The sequence below is a fragment of the Asterias rubens genome, chromosome 6, assembly GCF_902459465.1.
Source record: "Asterias rubens chromosome 6, eAstRub1.3, whole genome shotgun sequence".
Classification (NCBI taxonomy): Eukaryota; Metazoa; Echinodermata; class Asteroidea; order Forcipulatida; family Asteriidae; genus Asterias; species Asterias rubens.
Genome location: NC_047067.1, coordinates 7,155,694 through 7,172,483, shown reverse-complemented (window position 1 = coordinate 7,172,483; position 16,790 = coordinate 7,155,694). Strand labels below are relative to the sequence as shown.

Genomic DNA, 16,790 nt, shown 5'->3' with positions numbered 1-16,790 from the left:
CACGGGAACGATCATGTTGAACTAAATTAGTAGTCACAAAATGGCTTCCACTCGTTTCGTTGAGGATTTGCAATGGGTCTGAAACCGTCCATGTAACGTGAACGATTTGATGTCCGTGTGGATTGTTCAGTGTGTGCAGATGTTTGTTCATCTCATCAACAGCGAATAAATGCAGGTAATTGATGCATGTCCGTTCATTTGGATGTTGTCGAGAAAACACCATGGTGTTTTCGTTGTAGTACTCAGCACTAGTCCAGGCTTGGGGTTAATTATCGCAACTAGCTTGGGGTAGCTGTTGTTATTCCATTCATACATTCACCTGTCTGTACGGTGTGTATCACTGCTACAACAAGCAGTAGGCCTACTGGTATGTAGTTTATTACCATGTTATGATTTCCGAATTACATGTATATGAATATGATCATGGAGGAATAAATTAGTGATGTAGGTCTGGGTTATGTATTGTTGCAGCCCAACTCACTGTAGTTAGGCAAAGCAAGTTTTCACTTTTCACTTGGCCCATCCATGGCCCATCCCACTCACTCTCCTGCTCTCAATATATAGTCACGGCTCGAATTTTGGGTAGAAATCCACAAGCCTGCAGGGCTTGTGTCAACATGTTGCCAGACAATGATTTGTTTTACAATACAACACCATAACTTAGAATACTTAAAAAATAACTAATGAGAAAGTACTTCGGTACAGAAACAAAAAAATTAAAGGTCACAGGTTTACAAATAACTTAAAGGGTTTACAGAAGGTATTGGTGAAAGAATTCTCTTGAAATAATATTCCATGAAATGCTTTACTTTTTGTGAAAACAAATAAAACAATATCAATTCTCGATATCGAGAATTACGGATTTATTTTAAACACATGTCATGACACAGCGAAACGTGCGGATACAAGGGTGGGTTTTCCCGTTATTTTCTCCTTACTCCGATGACCAATTGAGCCTAAATTTTCACAGGTTTGTTATTTTATATAGAAGTTGTGATACACAAAGTGTGGGCCTGAGACATTACTGTTTACAGAAAGTGTCCAATGGCTTTAACAAAAGTTTATTTCATATGTTAACTTTATTGAACAATCACTGAGAGAAGACTATCTAATTTTGTCATAATTATGTTTTGTCTTTAAATGGCACGAGAACAAACTTTGAAAACTTTTCAATTCTGTGTTGATTCCAACACAGAATTGAAAGGTTTTACCACAAGTCAAACCCAATAGTCAGGTATTCTACTTTTAAAAACATCTTTCTATTCATATGCATTTTTTAACGAACGGTTACAAACGCTTTTCAAAGACCAACTCGACTGATCCAAGGCAACGTGTTCCTTTAAAAGAGTACATGACATAAATTATTACTATGAGCAAATTGTCATTTGTCTCATCAACTAAAACAAAACAAAATTGCAATTTAGGCCTAGTGGCAAATATGAAAATTATTAATAATTGTTGTTGAATCAAAAAGATTGTTATGCAATTTTTCATTTATTTTCACCAAAGTAATAATAATTTAATATTGAGGTAATTTATCATTTGAGGTAAGACAGTATTTTCCGTGGACTTTTCAGTATTTTTCAGTATCAAACGGATAAAAGTACTGTGTGTAGTGAGCAAAATAGTTGAATAATAAAATAAAATGTTGCACACTTTGTCTAAAAGTAACAAACTTGAATCCAAACTTTACCCTTTTACTGTTTGGCCTCCATCTGGCCATGGAGGTAGAAATATATTATTTCTACCTCCATGGTCTCGCCAAGGGGCAGTGGCGTAACCATGGTAACCTGAGGAGGGAACCGGAGGGCACCCCAAACTTAGAACCCTTGCACTACCCTCTTGTTCCAGGCCCGAATGAATTTAGAAAAATGCACATGTGATGTCTTTGCCTAGCTGCTTGCCAGTTTGCCCCCCCCACCCCAATCCAATGAAAATGTCTGGTAACGCCACTACCAAGGGTACATGTACAAGGCACTCAGATTTGGTGTAGGTCTAAGTTGGTGCACTGAGAATACAAAATTTCAGCTATAAAAGAAAGTCAATCCGAAGTAAAAAGTGGTTTGCTACATGGATGTGTTGCTGGTAGTGATTGTGCTATAATGAGTATGTCATTAAAGGTAATTCTCAACCAGTTAATAACCTGAACAACTGACTTGGTCCATTGTAATGAGCACTGATTGGATGGAAACATTGTTCAAAACGCCACTCTACTCTACACTAGTAATGTTGTGAAAAGGAAAGGTATCTTTTTCACCAAACTTCAAACATGGATTTTTGCAAAAAGCCAAGTTTGTAACTGTCCTTCTTTCAAAACTAAACAAAAAAAACATGAAAGTGATGGTAAAAAAAAAAATTACAAAAAAGAAACCTGCCATTTCAAAACAACGAAGGATTGTACAGATTTGCTGAGATATAAAAACCGACAGTAATTGTAAAATGCTGTTATCATATTTCATTTGATAAAATTAGGTTCCAGATGTTTCTCTATATCACGCTTGAATGACCCACACAACTCTATTGCCCATTGCCATTGTCTCGTTGAACAATACCAAGTTCATTCAACTGGCAGTAATCACAATCCATTCAATTATTATACAGTGATGTAAAGTACGGCTATTTACAAAATGAGATTGGTAGTGCCAATCTTTGCTAAGTGTGTCCAAAAAACTCCAAGTAATTTGCCAATATGAGGAAATTATTAAGATGTCTAACTTTGCTGGGAATTTATGAAGTTGTATCTTGAAAGAGACACAAAATTAGAGAGATAGAACACAGACATTCTCAGTTATAATAAACTGCCATTAATTAAACAAACACACATGGTGCATTGGATTAGACTGATAACATTTACATTCAAAAGGTATTGATAATACAGGGTTCTAAAAGAATTATGTATTATTATTGATCAAATAGGTCCATTTTTTTTAATGTTTTGTTAATCAATTAACATGATGAAATTCCTTGTTTTTTGAGCAGAGCTGCCAACATTTGCATCTTGCAAACAGGGAGCTTTGTACAGAAGATGGTACAACCAGGGAGATATTTAGAATTACATTACATTTAACAAATGAGAGAACAAGTGGACATGATCATTGAGAAATTCAAAAAATAATGTGTTAATCAGAACATGAAAAGATTGGTTTATTTTCAGGAAACTTTCTGCTGAATCTGGGAGAATTGAGAAATTTTAGTCTGAACAATGAATGTGAATATGGAATTAACTTGAAAAAAAAAACCCACCCATTTCTCAACAAACAGTTTTGCTTCGAGGACGGACACATATTGTTTGTGGCTAACAAAAAGAGTAATCTATTTGAAACACTTTTTGGATCCCTTGCAGATAAGTGTTATGCAACAGAGTGCCTTCACTAGGACAGCCATCTTGGCTGTTTTGGTTGTCCTAGCAACCACACAGCAATGCGACTACCAAGTCACCAATAAAAGTGTTATCAATGTTCCGGCATCGGAGAAAAATGGAGCAGTGTTTATGTCTGACGTCTACAAGTCATCAAGGGAGGAATGCCAGAGAGCTTGCTGCAACATGGAGGAAGGTGAGGAGAGAGTCTTGAGGAAGTAGTTTCAAGAGTTCTGACAATTAAAATCTTCTTGAGCCCTTTTTCACACTGCGTCTCTTTCTTTGTACCCCACGCTTACCCCGGCGCATTTTCACACTGACCCCACCTAGGTCCCTATTCCACAGGGTTCCGGTTGTATGTTTCAAGAATACCCTGTGGTTTTAGCGCTTACCCCAAATCCAGAGCAGGGGTGGCTTTTTCCCGGGTTGTGCCAATTTGCCAGGCTGGGTAAAGCGATCCCAGTGTGAAAAGGACCGACTATTATTTTCCGGTGTTTTTGCCTAAAAAAGTCTTTTAATATTTCAGTGAGAAATTACCTCTTTCTCAAAAGCAACGTTACTTGAGAGGGAGCCATTTCTCACAATGCTTTATACTATCAACAGCTCTCCATTGCTCATTACCACGTAAGTTTTTAAGCCTTTAACACTTTTTCCTTTTTCATTTGGAACGTTTTCTTTGCAGAAGAGCTTAACGACGGGAGCTATGTAAAGTGTAATTTAGGCGTCTTCCATCATGGTGGCAGCCTTGGCAAGGCTAATTGCTTCCTCATCCACTGTCCATCTATAGGATCCTGCATCTTTTCTGAACTCAAGGGATTCTCATCAAGCTTTGTGGCATACAGTACGTTTCTAGAAAGGTTTTCAAACAAGAAGTAATGAGGCTTATGTATAGGATTATATATTGCCCGAGGTGCACGCCAGTCGTATCCCAAGAACGACGCATACACCGTGGGCATTATCTAAACTACCCTCCACCTGTGACGTCATGCTATTGTCCCAGCACTCCATTATATATCGCACAAATTAGGTAGCCATTGCGCCATTCGTGTGAAATAATGGAGCGATGGTTATAGTGAGGCTCGTGTCTAGAATATAGTCTGGGTCCTTAGTACGGATCTATTTTTGGGGATCGAGACAGTTTTTTGGTCATTTTAATAACAAAAAAGCTTTGTTATATCGAAAGTATTAAAACTGTTTGATAGGTCTTCAACTTTGAAAAACATCAAAAAAGCCACAGAGCTGTTAATGATAAGTTTAGAAAAATTCTTTCTGTGAATATTATACAAAAGTGTTTTACGACATATTTCATACAGGAACTCGTTCTCACCAGTTCAGTGTAAACAGGTCAACTCACAGGTAGTTGTGTGCTTTCACTTTTGTGTAGTCGGGTTTACATGTACTACCTCCTTGGTTGGTCTAGGGGTAGCTTGTCAGTAACTTCGGCACACCTGATTGTTTCTCAGTTTGATGGTTTTTAAACTTACTACTTATACAGGAAAACTTTTTTATAACTGTAGCATATCACAACCGACTAACATTTTGTTTCTGTTTTTTACAGCACTGCTACCAACAGAAGGTAAGAGACAGTAAATCTTACAGATTCACAATTTGAACTGAATCTGTCAACTTGGCACACTATTATAAGAAAAGGCTCATAAGTTACTAACATGCAAAAAAATGGTTAAAGACACTGGACACTATTGGTAATGGTCAAAGACTAGTCTTCAGAGTTGGTGTATCTCAACATATACATAAATTAACAAACCTGTGAAAATTTGAGCTCAATCGGTCGTCAAAGTTGCGAGACATTAATGCAAGAAAAAACACCCTTGTGGCAACATGGTCACACGAAGTTGTGTGCTTCCAGATGATTTCGAGACCTTCAATTCTAAATCTGAGGTCTCGAAATAAAATTCATGGAAAATTACTTCTTTCTCGAAAGCTACGTCACTTCAGTAGGAGCTGTTTCCTCACAATGTTTTATTCTATCAACCTCTCTCCTTTACTCGTTATCAAGAAAGGTTTTATGGTAATAATTATTTTGAGTAATTACCAATAGTGTCCACTGCCTTGAATGACCTGACGTTTGGACCATAGCAGAGTCTTTTTGAAGGCTAGTTACTAACACAACAAAACTCTAATCCATCCATACACGTATCAAACCTCCTCAGCACTTGAAACTTGTGTACAGCATGTTAATCTGGTATAGTCAATATTATTTGTTCAACCCTAACTTTTAAAAATAATCTCTACATTAACTCTCTTTTTCATCACTTTTTAGTGATAAGGGCATGTTCCATCTGATTCTAACACATCATGCTTGTTATCAATTAACACTTGTCGGTAGTTTTGGATTAGGATAAGAGGACGTGGTTTGTTTGTGTAAAAAAAAAAAAAAATCATCAAAAAAATATGAATGTTTTTTTTACAGCTTTTTTTGATACTACAGATTATGAAGGTAAGCCAAATAAGTTGGCGTAATTCAAAAACGCAAATTGTGATGGAATTTCAAGTTTTATTAGAAAAGATGTAAAGAAAATGCAGACACTTTTTTATCATGGTGATTTCCCTCTCAGGTTGTTGTGTTTTACTGTAAGTTTATTTAACACTCATAGTCATTATGCACAGTCATACTAACACATCCTAATATGTATTGTCTCCCATTCCATTTTACCCTAACTCATCTCCCGCCCCCATTAGCCCCAGTCTTTAAAAAACCTCCCAGTCTCAAATTCACTAACCCCAACGCCAGTCCCAGGTTTTTACACAAATTAGTCAGGAGAAGTAATGGCCAGGGTCAGAGTCCGACAACTGATGAAGCAAAGGAGAAGGCGGCTGAGAATGTGGCAAAGTTGGAAGGGAACCTCATCAACCTGGTGGAGCAACAGCTCAAGAAAGTGGAATCAAACATGGGGGATGTTGGCACTAAGGCAGAAGTACATGAGACAACCCCCAAGAGTCCTGAGAAAACAACGTCACCCACTATCACCACGGTGGGTGCGGTGGTAACCACGGTATCTACAACTAAAGTCAGTGGTGACCCTACTACTAAACTCACACAGGCGAAAGTTGAGGCTAAAGTTGAGGCTAAAGTTGAGGCTAAAGTTCAGGCTGATGTCGAGACAACAACGGCCTCCGCAGAGGTTCAAGTTTCAACAGTAGGACCTCCAGCTGCTACACAACCAACCACTAAACAATTAGCTCCTCAAAAGACACCACCACCTCCACAAGACTCTCCCATTCCTCAGCCCTCAACCTCCATCAAACCAAATGCTCCCTCTCTCCCTACAAACCCAACCCCTCCAGCTAGTGAAGCCAAACTCGCCAGTAAACCCACCTCGGGTCCTGAGCTTGAGGTTGTAACCTCATCAAGCCAAACTGCACATCCTCCCGAGGCAATAGAATCAGCTGGTTCCAATGGCTCCCAACCAACCACTGTCCAACCTCCAAAAGTCTCTCCCGATCCTCCTACAACCACTCAAGCTTTAAAACCAAGCATTAAACCCACTGGCTCATCCTCTCTCTCAGTTTCAGATTCCATCAGCAATGCCACCCTTAACTCTTCCCCCCTTGAAGCACAGTCTTCCTCATCTCTAGCTTCTTCATCCTTCTCAAGTAACTCGCCAACTACTCTATCACCCTTTACAACAACTCCTCCGACTCATCCCACTATACCTCTCAATGTTTCAGAATCCTCGCTGCAAACCACGATGAGCAATACCTCTAATTCAACCCTCTCCATTGCACCCTCATCTGCAACCCCAACTGCACCCCCAACTGCACCCTCATCTGCACCTGTAACTGCACCCTCAACTGAACCCTCCACCCCTACCTCCCTAACCACACTCCTCCACCTTACCTCTGAACAATCTAACATTACATCAGATGATAGTCCTACCGTCATCAATGTAACTGGTAAGTAGTCGGTTTTACCACGTTTTTTTTCAGTCCCGCTCATTTCTCAGATGTTTATTTTTTGCAAAATCACAAGCGCAACTTTATTTTTGGGATGATGACTTGGAATGTCAGAAAATACGCTAATGTTTGGCCCAAATCTGCCCATAGCATCACCCTCAGCAGGAACCTTATTAGCTGCCATTTTAGAAATGGCTTTACATTTTGACTCATACAATACAATACAATACAATACAATAATCTTTATTAGATCCCAAAAAGGGTAATTCACGTGCCAGATTGCTGTAAAGGCCTCACCTTATATTGGGAACATTCTTCCACATGCGATTTATCTATTTCAATCAACCTCTGTAACCCTTACTAATTGATTAACTACCAGTTTTAACCTGCTAACTTTACCATACCATAGAGAAAGGACCACGAATGTGCAAATTAATGGTTCAACCTAGCTTTTGTTAAATCGTTTTTCAGCGATTTTTGTTTTCTAACTTTTCATTTCCATTGTTATTTGTGTGGTTTCAGAGTTGTATAAACAAATTAATAATTCTGAAGACTGGGGAGCCTCTTTTCTGTGCGAACAAATTTGATGGACTTGCACTTTAAACTGAAAAGCGTTATATCAATAGAAATACTTGGTTCTTGAATAGTGCACATATCTTAGTAACTTGATTAAGGCGCTAGATCAAGACAATTACTATGTCTTCCTAATGAGGCTTTTTGTTGTTACGATTAGGATTTAATTCAGAGACCAAAGTGGAAAACTGTTTTAAATTCGGTCGTTTAACTACAGTATTTCCAATTAACGTCTCTGATATTTTCTTGTCACAAAGCAGAAGCAACTCAATCATCAACAGTATACTCAGACGATGATGTCAACAGTTCAACCATTGCATCTAAGACGACCTCGAGTCCCAAGTCAACTCCTTCCATTCCACCAACCGTCCAGGAGCCTGCTACGACCATTCCATCATCGGTCGACGATCCATCACGAAAAGAAATGGAAGACAACCAGACTTTGGTAAGTTTCCCTCTTATCAGGTGAAATCCTGTTTCATACCTCCTGCGAATGCGAAGCGAATTAATTTGACGTGAATTTGACGTCACAACTCTGTTTTCGCAGCTATACTCGCAAAGTTGAGCACAGCTCAACTGCTGCAAATTATTTGTTGCGAATTTGTGACATCAACATTCATATCGCATCCACATTTGCAAGAAGTATGAATCGGGCTTCACTTTTCAAGTTCAAATACCAGAGGGGTGTCTCTTCAAGTTCGTATACCAGAGGGTCCCTAAGCTGTCTTTCATAACAAGTAAAACTTGGCTTCCTGGTAATCAGCTGCAACTCAAACTACCTATTTCGAAATGTTTGCAAAAAACTAAGCCTCAGTCACGTTTTAATTAACTTTATTATGTGGTACAGCACAGCTCTCTCAAAAGACTTCTTACAATTTGGTTCCCCTATATCAGTCAGGGATTTATGATCGCTTGGATGAAAGGCATAGCTCTGACAATCTAAAAATATTTCGGAAAGGATGTACTCTTTCTTCAGAGGAATGGGTTCAAATAGTTGGTTCACATTGCTAGAAAATCAGCAGGAGGGTTATTGAGTCCAGGGGCCGATTTCACAAAGATCTAAGATTGATCGCAACTGCAAATCTGTCGTAGTTGCTAAGTAAAGTGTGATCACTATGGTGATACTGAAAATTGGTCTTGTGATGAACTTTGTTTCTTTGTGAAATCGACCCCTGACCTTTTAACACAAAAGAGACATGACGAGTCTATTCCTTGCCTGTGACTTTCCCCCCACTGATTTGTGCCTTGCAAATAAATGTTTCAGAAATTGCTTTTTGTCAAAAACCCTTTGTAGAAGTTTCACCTCATCTCATCCCCTTTTTGTTTTGAACCATAGGCTGGTACCCCGACATCAGCAGCACTTGTTGGTAACGAGACATTAGTTTCTAATGAGACTATGGGGGTCGGGGTTGGGAATGAGACCTCAGCAGCTGCACAAATGGATGAAGATGGAGATGAGGACGATGTTGCAGCAAATAGTCTCATCGCCTCAAACGGTAAGATTCTGCAATTTCAACTTTTTAGATTTTGTTTTTCTTTCGACGAGGAAGGAAATATTAAATATTGCATTCATCCTGATAAGCATTGGACATGTTTGGTAATTAAATACTTAATATAATTATAAGTATATGAAATGTCTTGGTAATTGACATCAGAGAGCTGTTGATAGTAGAAAACATTGTGAGGAACGACTCCCTCTGAAGTACTGTAGTTTTTGGTAATTTCTCACTAAAATATTTTGTGGATTCTAATGATTAAGCCTAATCAAAGCATGCTAAACGATTTTAGACAATCCTGGCCCTACTTCGTTGGGTCACGCCCACCTCAAGCGGGGGAACTGGGGAGGCTAAGTTTAATTTGACATGGCTCAAGCATTTTGGCCGGGATTGTAGTAACTGGAAAAAGTTGAGGATGAACCCTAATCTAACAACATTATTTGTATTTGTGTCATTTCAACAGGTGCATTGATTGCTGCCGTGTGCTTCGGAGTGCTCTTCCTGATGGCAGTCTTAGTTGTGATTGGTAAACATTGGTATGAGGCATACCAGCGAAGACACTACTCCAAGGTGGATTATCTCATTAATGGAATGTACAACTAGCAGGTTACCAGTTTAGATGAGGGGGAGGGTGGTAGGTGGCGAAAGCTGTTATTTTTTATCACATAGTAAAATTGATATTGGTTTCATCTAGTGAGTTAAAGTAGTCTGTGACATTCCTACTTTGATGATTTAATGTTTATTTATAATAACTCTCTGCATAATTATGGCCTTATTAATGTTAACCATTTGGGCACAATTGCATAAACCTGTTAAGCAGAAAATACTGATTGACAAATTTCTTTACTTCAAAATTTGAGCCGGGCACAAGCCACAACAATGCAAACATAATGTAATTTGGGCTGGTAACCTGAATTTGCTAAGCAATACTATGTTCAGCAACATTATGTGCTTACAGGCCAAGTTGGGCCCTGTTGTAACAGAGTGAAGTCATGTTGAAGAACTGTATAGTAATCATTTCTAATCTGACTATGTTTATTTTGCACTCTTTATATTCAGTAAATGTATGTTGTTTTACGACTCCGAGGTACAGTTCGCCCTTGGTTTATTTGAAATTTCTCTACATTTCCATCCCCTCAGCTCGAAACTTTTGTCAAGTGATCATGTGGTAGTGGATTCAGTGGTAAAACAGTTTATAATTTTCCAAGGATTTGTTTGCGCTTGTTAGTTTTAATTGGTGGTGGGGGTTGGGATGGTCTTTTAAAGTTATTACCTTGTCCTAAACATTGGGTGTGTTCAATTTAGCTTCCCTGGGTCTACCCGGGTCTTCCCCGGGTAGGTTCGAAAAAGCTTAGAGGGTGAGGGATCGTTTGATTAGCTCTTGTCAGGGGCTCACCTACTATTTCAGGGGAAAACTATTTCTCTGAAGTTTTGGTATCGGTATGATTTTCATAATCAATGAACTTTCATTATGAAACTACTCATTCTTTAATTGAACCAAAAATCCTAAACAATCCCTTACTTTGTTAAACAGTGGAATAACCAGACATTTTCATTTGGGGGAGGGGCGTGGGCAAAGACATCATTTTGGGGGCTATTATGTTTTGAACCATTTAAGTTTTGCATGTTTTTCGATCTCATGGGGGTTTGGGTGATGGGGGAGGGCTCTGAGTTTTAGGGAACTTCTTTATACGATTTTTTTCTTTTATCTTAAGTACTGGTTATTTACTTCGCTGCTTATGTTTCGGTTATCACTGGTAAAGTACAACTAGAGTGGGTTAGCTGGGACAGAACCAGTTTCAGCTACTGTAAAACTAGACAAAACCTGTGTGAACCAGTTTAAATGGGTGCTTTTTTTAAATTTTTTTAGCAAAATTAAAACACGTGATTTGCTTGCTAGAATGGCAGTAAAGTTTGAAGCTCCTTTCAATTTAGAACGAACTTATCAATGAAGTTTATTTTACATGTCTTTTAGGTAGTGTTAACAGGGTAGCACATTTCAAGGTAGTATCTCATTTTATGAGATTTCAAGAATATTTATTTTTTATTTTGAAAATCTTTTTTTTTTTTAAAAGGGGAGAATTATTTTGTTGCTTAATAATGGATCAGAGTTAAGTGGGATTGTTTTCAACAGTGGCCTTATTGTTAGTGTCTTTCCAGGATATATATATATTTATGACAAGAAGAAAGTCTTTCAGTGAATTAGTTTACTTTTAAACAAACTATCTACTTAAAATTAAGATTCATGAAATAAGTGTATCTGGTTGGGTTTCATTGAACTAGTTTATTCTTTGTTTTGTGTAGTTCATGCCTGTATTAAAGGTCACATTAAATTAGATCACAATATTTTTTTTTCGCACACAAGTATTCAGTACCTAATGTTAGTGTTAATATTTTTAAGTATAAACTGATTATTTTAATCTGAAATCTTCTTGATGTATTTGATATAATCAAAATAATATGAAGTCCAATAAGTGCAATTGTAAAGAGGAGAAAGGTCAACTCTATGAATAATAATGAACTCTATGAACTAATGAACTCTGTGAATAATAATGAACTCTATGAATAATAATGAACTCCAACTATTTCTAATGTATTCTAACCAAATGTGTGATTAATTATGTTAGTACTATTTGTATAAATTGGTTATTTTTAAAGCACAAAATGTAGGATTTCTTGTAGTAAATTAAGCATATTGAACTTATTTACAGGTATAAATAGTATATATTAGTCTAAAGGTCACACAAGTGGATTTCCATATTGTTTAGGTGGTTATTATTTGATAACTTGGTCACATACATATCTTGTATTCTTTTGAAGTATTTCTGATCTACAAATGATCTTCCGCATTTTTGGTAAACAGTAATTTAATGCCTTGGATAATTTAATAATAAAAAAAGGATTAAACGAGAATGAATTTGCCTGATGTGTCTTTATGTTTAAAATTTTCCATCTTAGACGAGTTTGACTAATATGTGAGTCTGATTTAAAAATAAATAAATAAATAAAGCATGTAACATTTGTTCATTCCAGAGCCATTCTGGCAGTCAGGATGCTACACTGGCCATATGGATGCTCTAATTGTTTGCATAACTTCCACGTCAATTCAAGAGGTGAAAAATAACGGCTGCACAAGTGTTGGGATCTCTTCATGTTAAGAGATGAAAAGATGAGGCAGTGCAATCTCCAAAGCCTTCCTTTTTACAATATTTGTTTGAGGAAACAACATTTGAAAATTTCACTTATTTTTCAAACAGGTACTTACCTAATATTGTGTAGTGCTAATGTTGGGGTATATGAATGCTGTTATGGTTTACAAATATTTATTGTTGAAGGATGGGCCCAATTTCCTAATATGAGCACAATGCTATGTCTCTTTTATCAACGGAAACTTCTTCAACATGTTTGCAATGTTTTTGTTGAAGTAGAAGAAAGACCTTTACCCCAAGTATTTTTGGGGGCAGAAATTAGTTGTTAAAACTTGACATTTGTTTAAATGGTGCTTTCAGTGCGTGGGCTGCGAAGAGGGGTTGTGAACAGCCTCATTTTTATATCGACCATGGACAAGGCAAAATAATTGTTATGGGTTAGAATAATCAGAACTTTGTATATAGAGAGAGTTTGAAACACAAAAACACCAGAAATAAGGCGATTTTGAGATGTTTTGCAATTTTTTTTTTGAAATGAATAAAATAGTAATACATTATAAACAATACCATGCGAGTGTTCCCCTTACCCTCCTCCTTTTTTGAGGGGCTGGGGTATTGGTTCCAAGTCTCTTAATACACAGTTCTGATTTTCTCGACAGAGGGCGCTATTAATATAGTCCAGTTTACGATGATGACCCGCATTGAGTTGTAGAACTTTTGGAAGGGAATCTTCAGGATTAGATGTGTTGCAACTAGTATCCAACCCATAACCTCATTCAATTCAGTTTACTTATCAAATAAAAAAAATAAAAAAATTTACATTACTTAATAATAATTGATTTTACATAGATACCCTAAAACTAGGCACAAAAGACCCCATGTTATTATGACGTTCTAGTAGTTTAAGTATTAGCGTTGCCTATCCTACACTTCTTAGAACAGTATGTTAATGACAACTAAAAAGTTTACATGTCAATGTAGAACTTCAGTTTGAGACTTCCCGGGAAAATTGTTCAATTGAAATGAGATCCAAAACTAACGAAGAGGCATCACTGGCTACGACCAACATGCCACAAGGAAATGACCATGAAGATTAATGACATCGCCATGAACCCATACGAGTGGGCAACATCTACACGTACTTAGTCGAGCTTCCTACAGAAAATCATGAGGACGGAATCGGGTTAGATCTTCTCTTACCGTTAGAAATCCACATCGTCAGAAAACCAATACCACACACTCCATAGAAACCTTCAACTTCATTGGTCAGCCAGAGTTGGTGAAAAGATCTGTAAAAGACAAGACAAACAAACCTTGTTTAAGAATAATGTTCAAAGGGACGTTACAGAATTGTAACAAACATTTGATGGCAGTGTAAGCACGTTATGTAATCCACCACGCATGTACATATAATGATAAACCTGTACAAGTTTGAGATCGATCGGCCATCTGGGTCACGAGATTAAAGTGAATTGCCGATAACACATTTTGCATGACATCAAAATATATATTTTTAATAAAACGGTCACTGGGCGGTAAACTCTAAACGGGAAATTCGTTTTATTTATTTTTCATCAAATATGATATTTCACACCTAAATATTTCAAGGGATTTTCTCTACTAACTTTTTTCTTATACCCAATTCTGCAATATTCCTTCAAGCTTGACCGACTTAGGGGAGGGAGGGTATTCAATCATAATATCACACTGACACACAAAAGCAGGTGTTTCGCCCCTCATCATACTTCAATAAATTGTATTTTTGTTGTATAGAGAACATCACATAGGTCATATAATTTGTTCATGGGGAAGATTGGTAAAAACCCTGTTCACAAATAATCCAACCCCTTGTAAAAATCATCTTGTTCAAACCCCTCGATAACTATAGGGCGTTATTGATGGGGTTGAGTGACTATCACATACATTTTCTATTGCATTTGGCTTCAAAAGTCTCATATTCTAATCCTTTACCACTCCGCACCACGTTACTCGGACCCCATGTAGGTTTGGTATACACCTTGGCAAAATTTCATAGAGCTGCTTAGCAAAACAAATTTGCTTAGTATGAAATTATTGCCTCGGTAAAAACAGGATTACCAACCAAGTTTCAACTTGATTTTCAGGATAAGCAAACAACAGCTGAATACCAGTCACAATCAATTTGCAATTTGCAACAAATTAAAATTTTGTTGGTAATCCTGTTTTTATCAAGGAAGAAATTTCATGCTAAGATTAATATTTTGTGCTTAGCAAGCCCCAAGCCAAGCCAAGCCCTTTAATATATTGACAAAGTTCAACCATTTTCGTATCATGCCACCACTTTTTATTTATTTTGTTAATCATGTTAAAGGCAGTGGACACTATTGGTAATTGTCAAAGACTAGCCTTCACAGTTGGTGTATCTCAACATGTGCATAAAATAACAAACCTGTGATAATTTGAGCCCAATCGGTCGTCGAAGTTGCGAGATAACAATGAAAGAAAAATAACCCTTGTCACACGAAGTTGTGTGCGTTAAGATGGTTGATTTCGAGACCTCAAGTTCTAAATCTGAGGTCTCGAAATCAAATTCGTGGAAAATTAATTCTTTTTCGAAAACTATGGCACTTCAGAGGGAGCCGTTTCTCACAATGTTTTATTCCATCAAACTCTCCCCATACTCGTCACCAAGAAAGGTTTTATGCTAAAAATTATTTTGAGCAATTACCAATAGTGTCCACTGCCTTTATGATACCCAAATGAGACAGGCCATATTCCTTTTTGTAAAAAATAGTGAAAAAATTGTGGCAGAATACGGATTTTTTTCTCAAAAGGTTAAAATTACAACGGGAATTGCAAAAAATAGATTGTTTACCTGAAGTTCTTGGCTTTGCAGCAACACACCTTCCATTGTCCTATTGCCACGGGTGGGTGTTGCAGCCCTGCCCGGCGGGCTGGGTGTAGCCGCTCTGGCCTCGCGAGCTTGGTTCAGTGTTCTCTGGGCAGGGGCATAACACCGTCTGCGCCTAAACTTTTCTTATCAAATGTTCTCAAGAAAAGCTCTGTTGTCCCTAAGCATACAACTGGGACTGAAACCAAACTAAGATGGAACTCACAAAGCGATTGAAAGTTCAACAGAGAAATTAGCCTGTTGAGGGTATATTCTACAGCCGTCTTGTCTTCAAGAGAAAGCTGCCGGCCTCTTCCCTGGGTCTCTCTGTACCTTGCATGTTCAACACCAATGTTGGCAACAGTAGCATTTGTTACGGGCTGGTATGCAGCCGGGTTCGTGTTCTCTGGCCAGGGGCATAATGATCGGTACCGTCTTCGCCTATCAAATGTTCTCAATAAGAAGTCCTGATGTCCCTCAGCATACAAGTTTGACTGAAACCAACAATGATGGAACTCGCAAAGCGACTGAAAGTTCAACAGAGAAATTAGCCCGTTGTAGAGGGTATATTCTACAGCTGTCTTCTGGAGAAAGCTGGGACTCTTTCCTGGATCTCTCTGTACCTCGCGTGTTCAACATCAATGTCGGCAATTTCGCAGTCTTTTAAAACTCAACTCCGTGGAGACTTCTTGAAGCAAATCACACAAAGTAGCCATTTACACTGCTGTTAAAGTAAAGCAAGAGTCACTAGTTGTGATAAAGAATGAGTTGACAGTTTGTCGGGTTTCTAACTAAAAGACTGAAGAGTGGATTGTTGTTTTACTGTATGAGCAAGGGTGTAGAATCTGGACGTGTATTCAATCCATCGCACCTTGTGTAGAGAACATTCTTTTACTACTAGCTGTCATCAAGAAACAAAGCATCTTATTTAGGTATAGAGGTTAAGAAACACAGATAATGTCTCATTGAGTCATTTGCATCACAAAAGAGATTCGCACCTGTTATTGTCAAAGAAAGTCTCGGCTCAAGAATGCTGGAATTCGGGAGATGCCTGGAAACTCATGAAGAGATTAAAAAACAACACTGTATGCTGTTTCCATGTCGTTTAGAAGTCTAGACTTTTGTTCGAACTCAAGAAAAGATGGCGTGTATGCATTTTGCTAAGCCACAATCATGTATTTTTGTTGTAACTGCACCAACAAAGTAAAAAAAAAAAAAACACACAAGGGAAACTGACTGGAGAGGTTGAACAGTATATATACCCTGGGTATAGACTACAGCATTAATACAGTTTCTATAGGGAGACTGCTTACATTTAGGCTTTTGCTCAGTTGGTAGAACATCGGTAAACCCAGACTTCGAAGATTTAAACCCCGGCGTTGTCAACAAAACAAACAAACCCAAAGAACACTCACAAATAAATAAATATA

The 16,790-nt window shown here is 37.8% G+C and overlaps 1 protein-coding gene across 2 annotated transcripts; it reads left to right on the top strand.

Moving 5' to 3' along the window:
• The first annotated feature begins 28 nt into the window (after positions 1-28).
• Positions 29-12,249, top strand: LOC117291466 (MANSC domain-containing protein 1-like). Of its 2 annotated transcripts, none has more exons than XM_033773186.1 (8): positions 29-175; positions 3,344-3,554; positions 4,041-4,199; positions 4,917-4,934; positions 6,059-7,273; positions 8,107-8,291; positions 9,183-9,342; positions 9,806-12,249. In XM_033773186.1, exons 1-8 carry the CDS (start codon positions 170-172, stop codon positions 9,943-9,945), a joined length of 2,094 nt encoding a protein of 697 aa, XP_033629077.1. In that variant the 5' UTR covers positions 29-169; the 3' UTR covers positions 9,946-12,249. The 2 variants fall into 2 exon arrangements, with proteins under 2 accessions (XP_033629077.1, XP_033629076.1); XM_033773185.1 differs by having other exon boundaries at positions 8,104-8,291.
• The last annotated feature ends 4,541 nt before the right edge of the window (positions 12,250-16,790 follow it).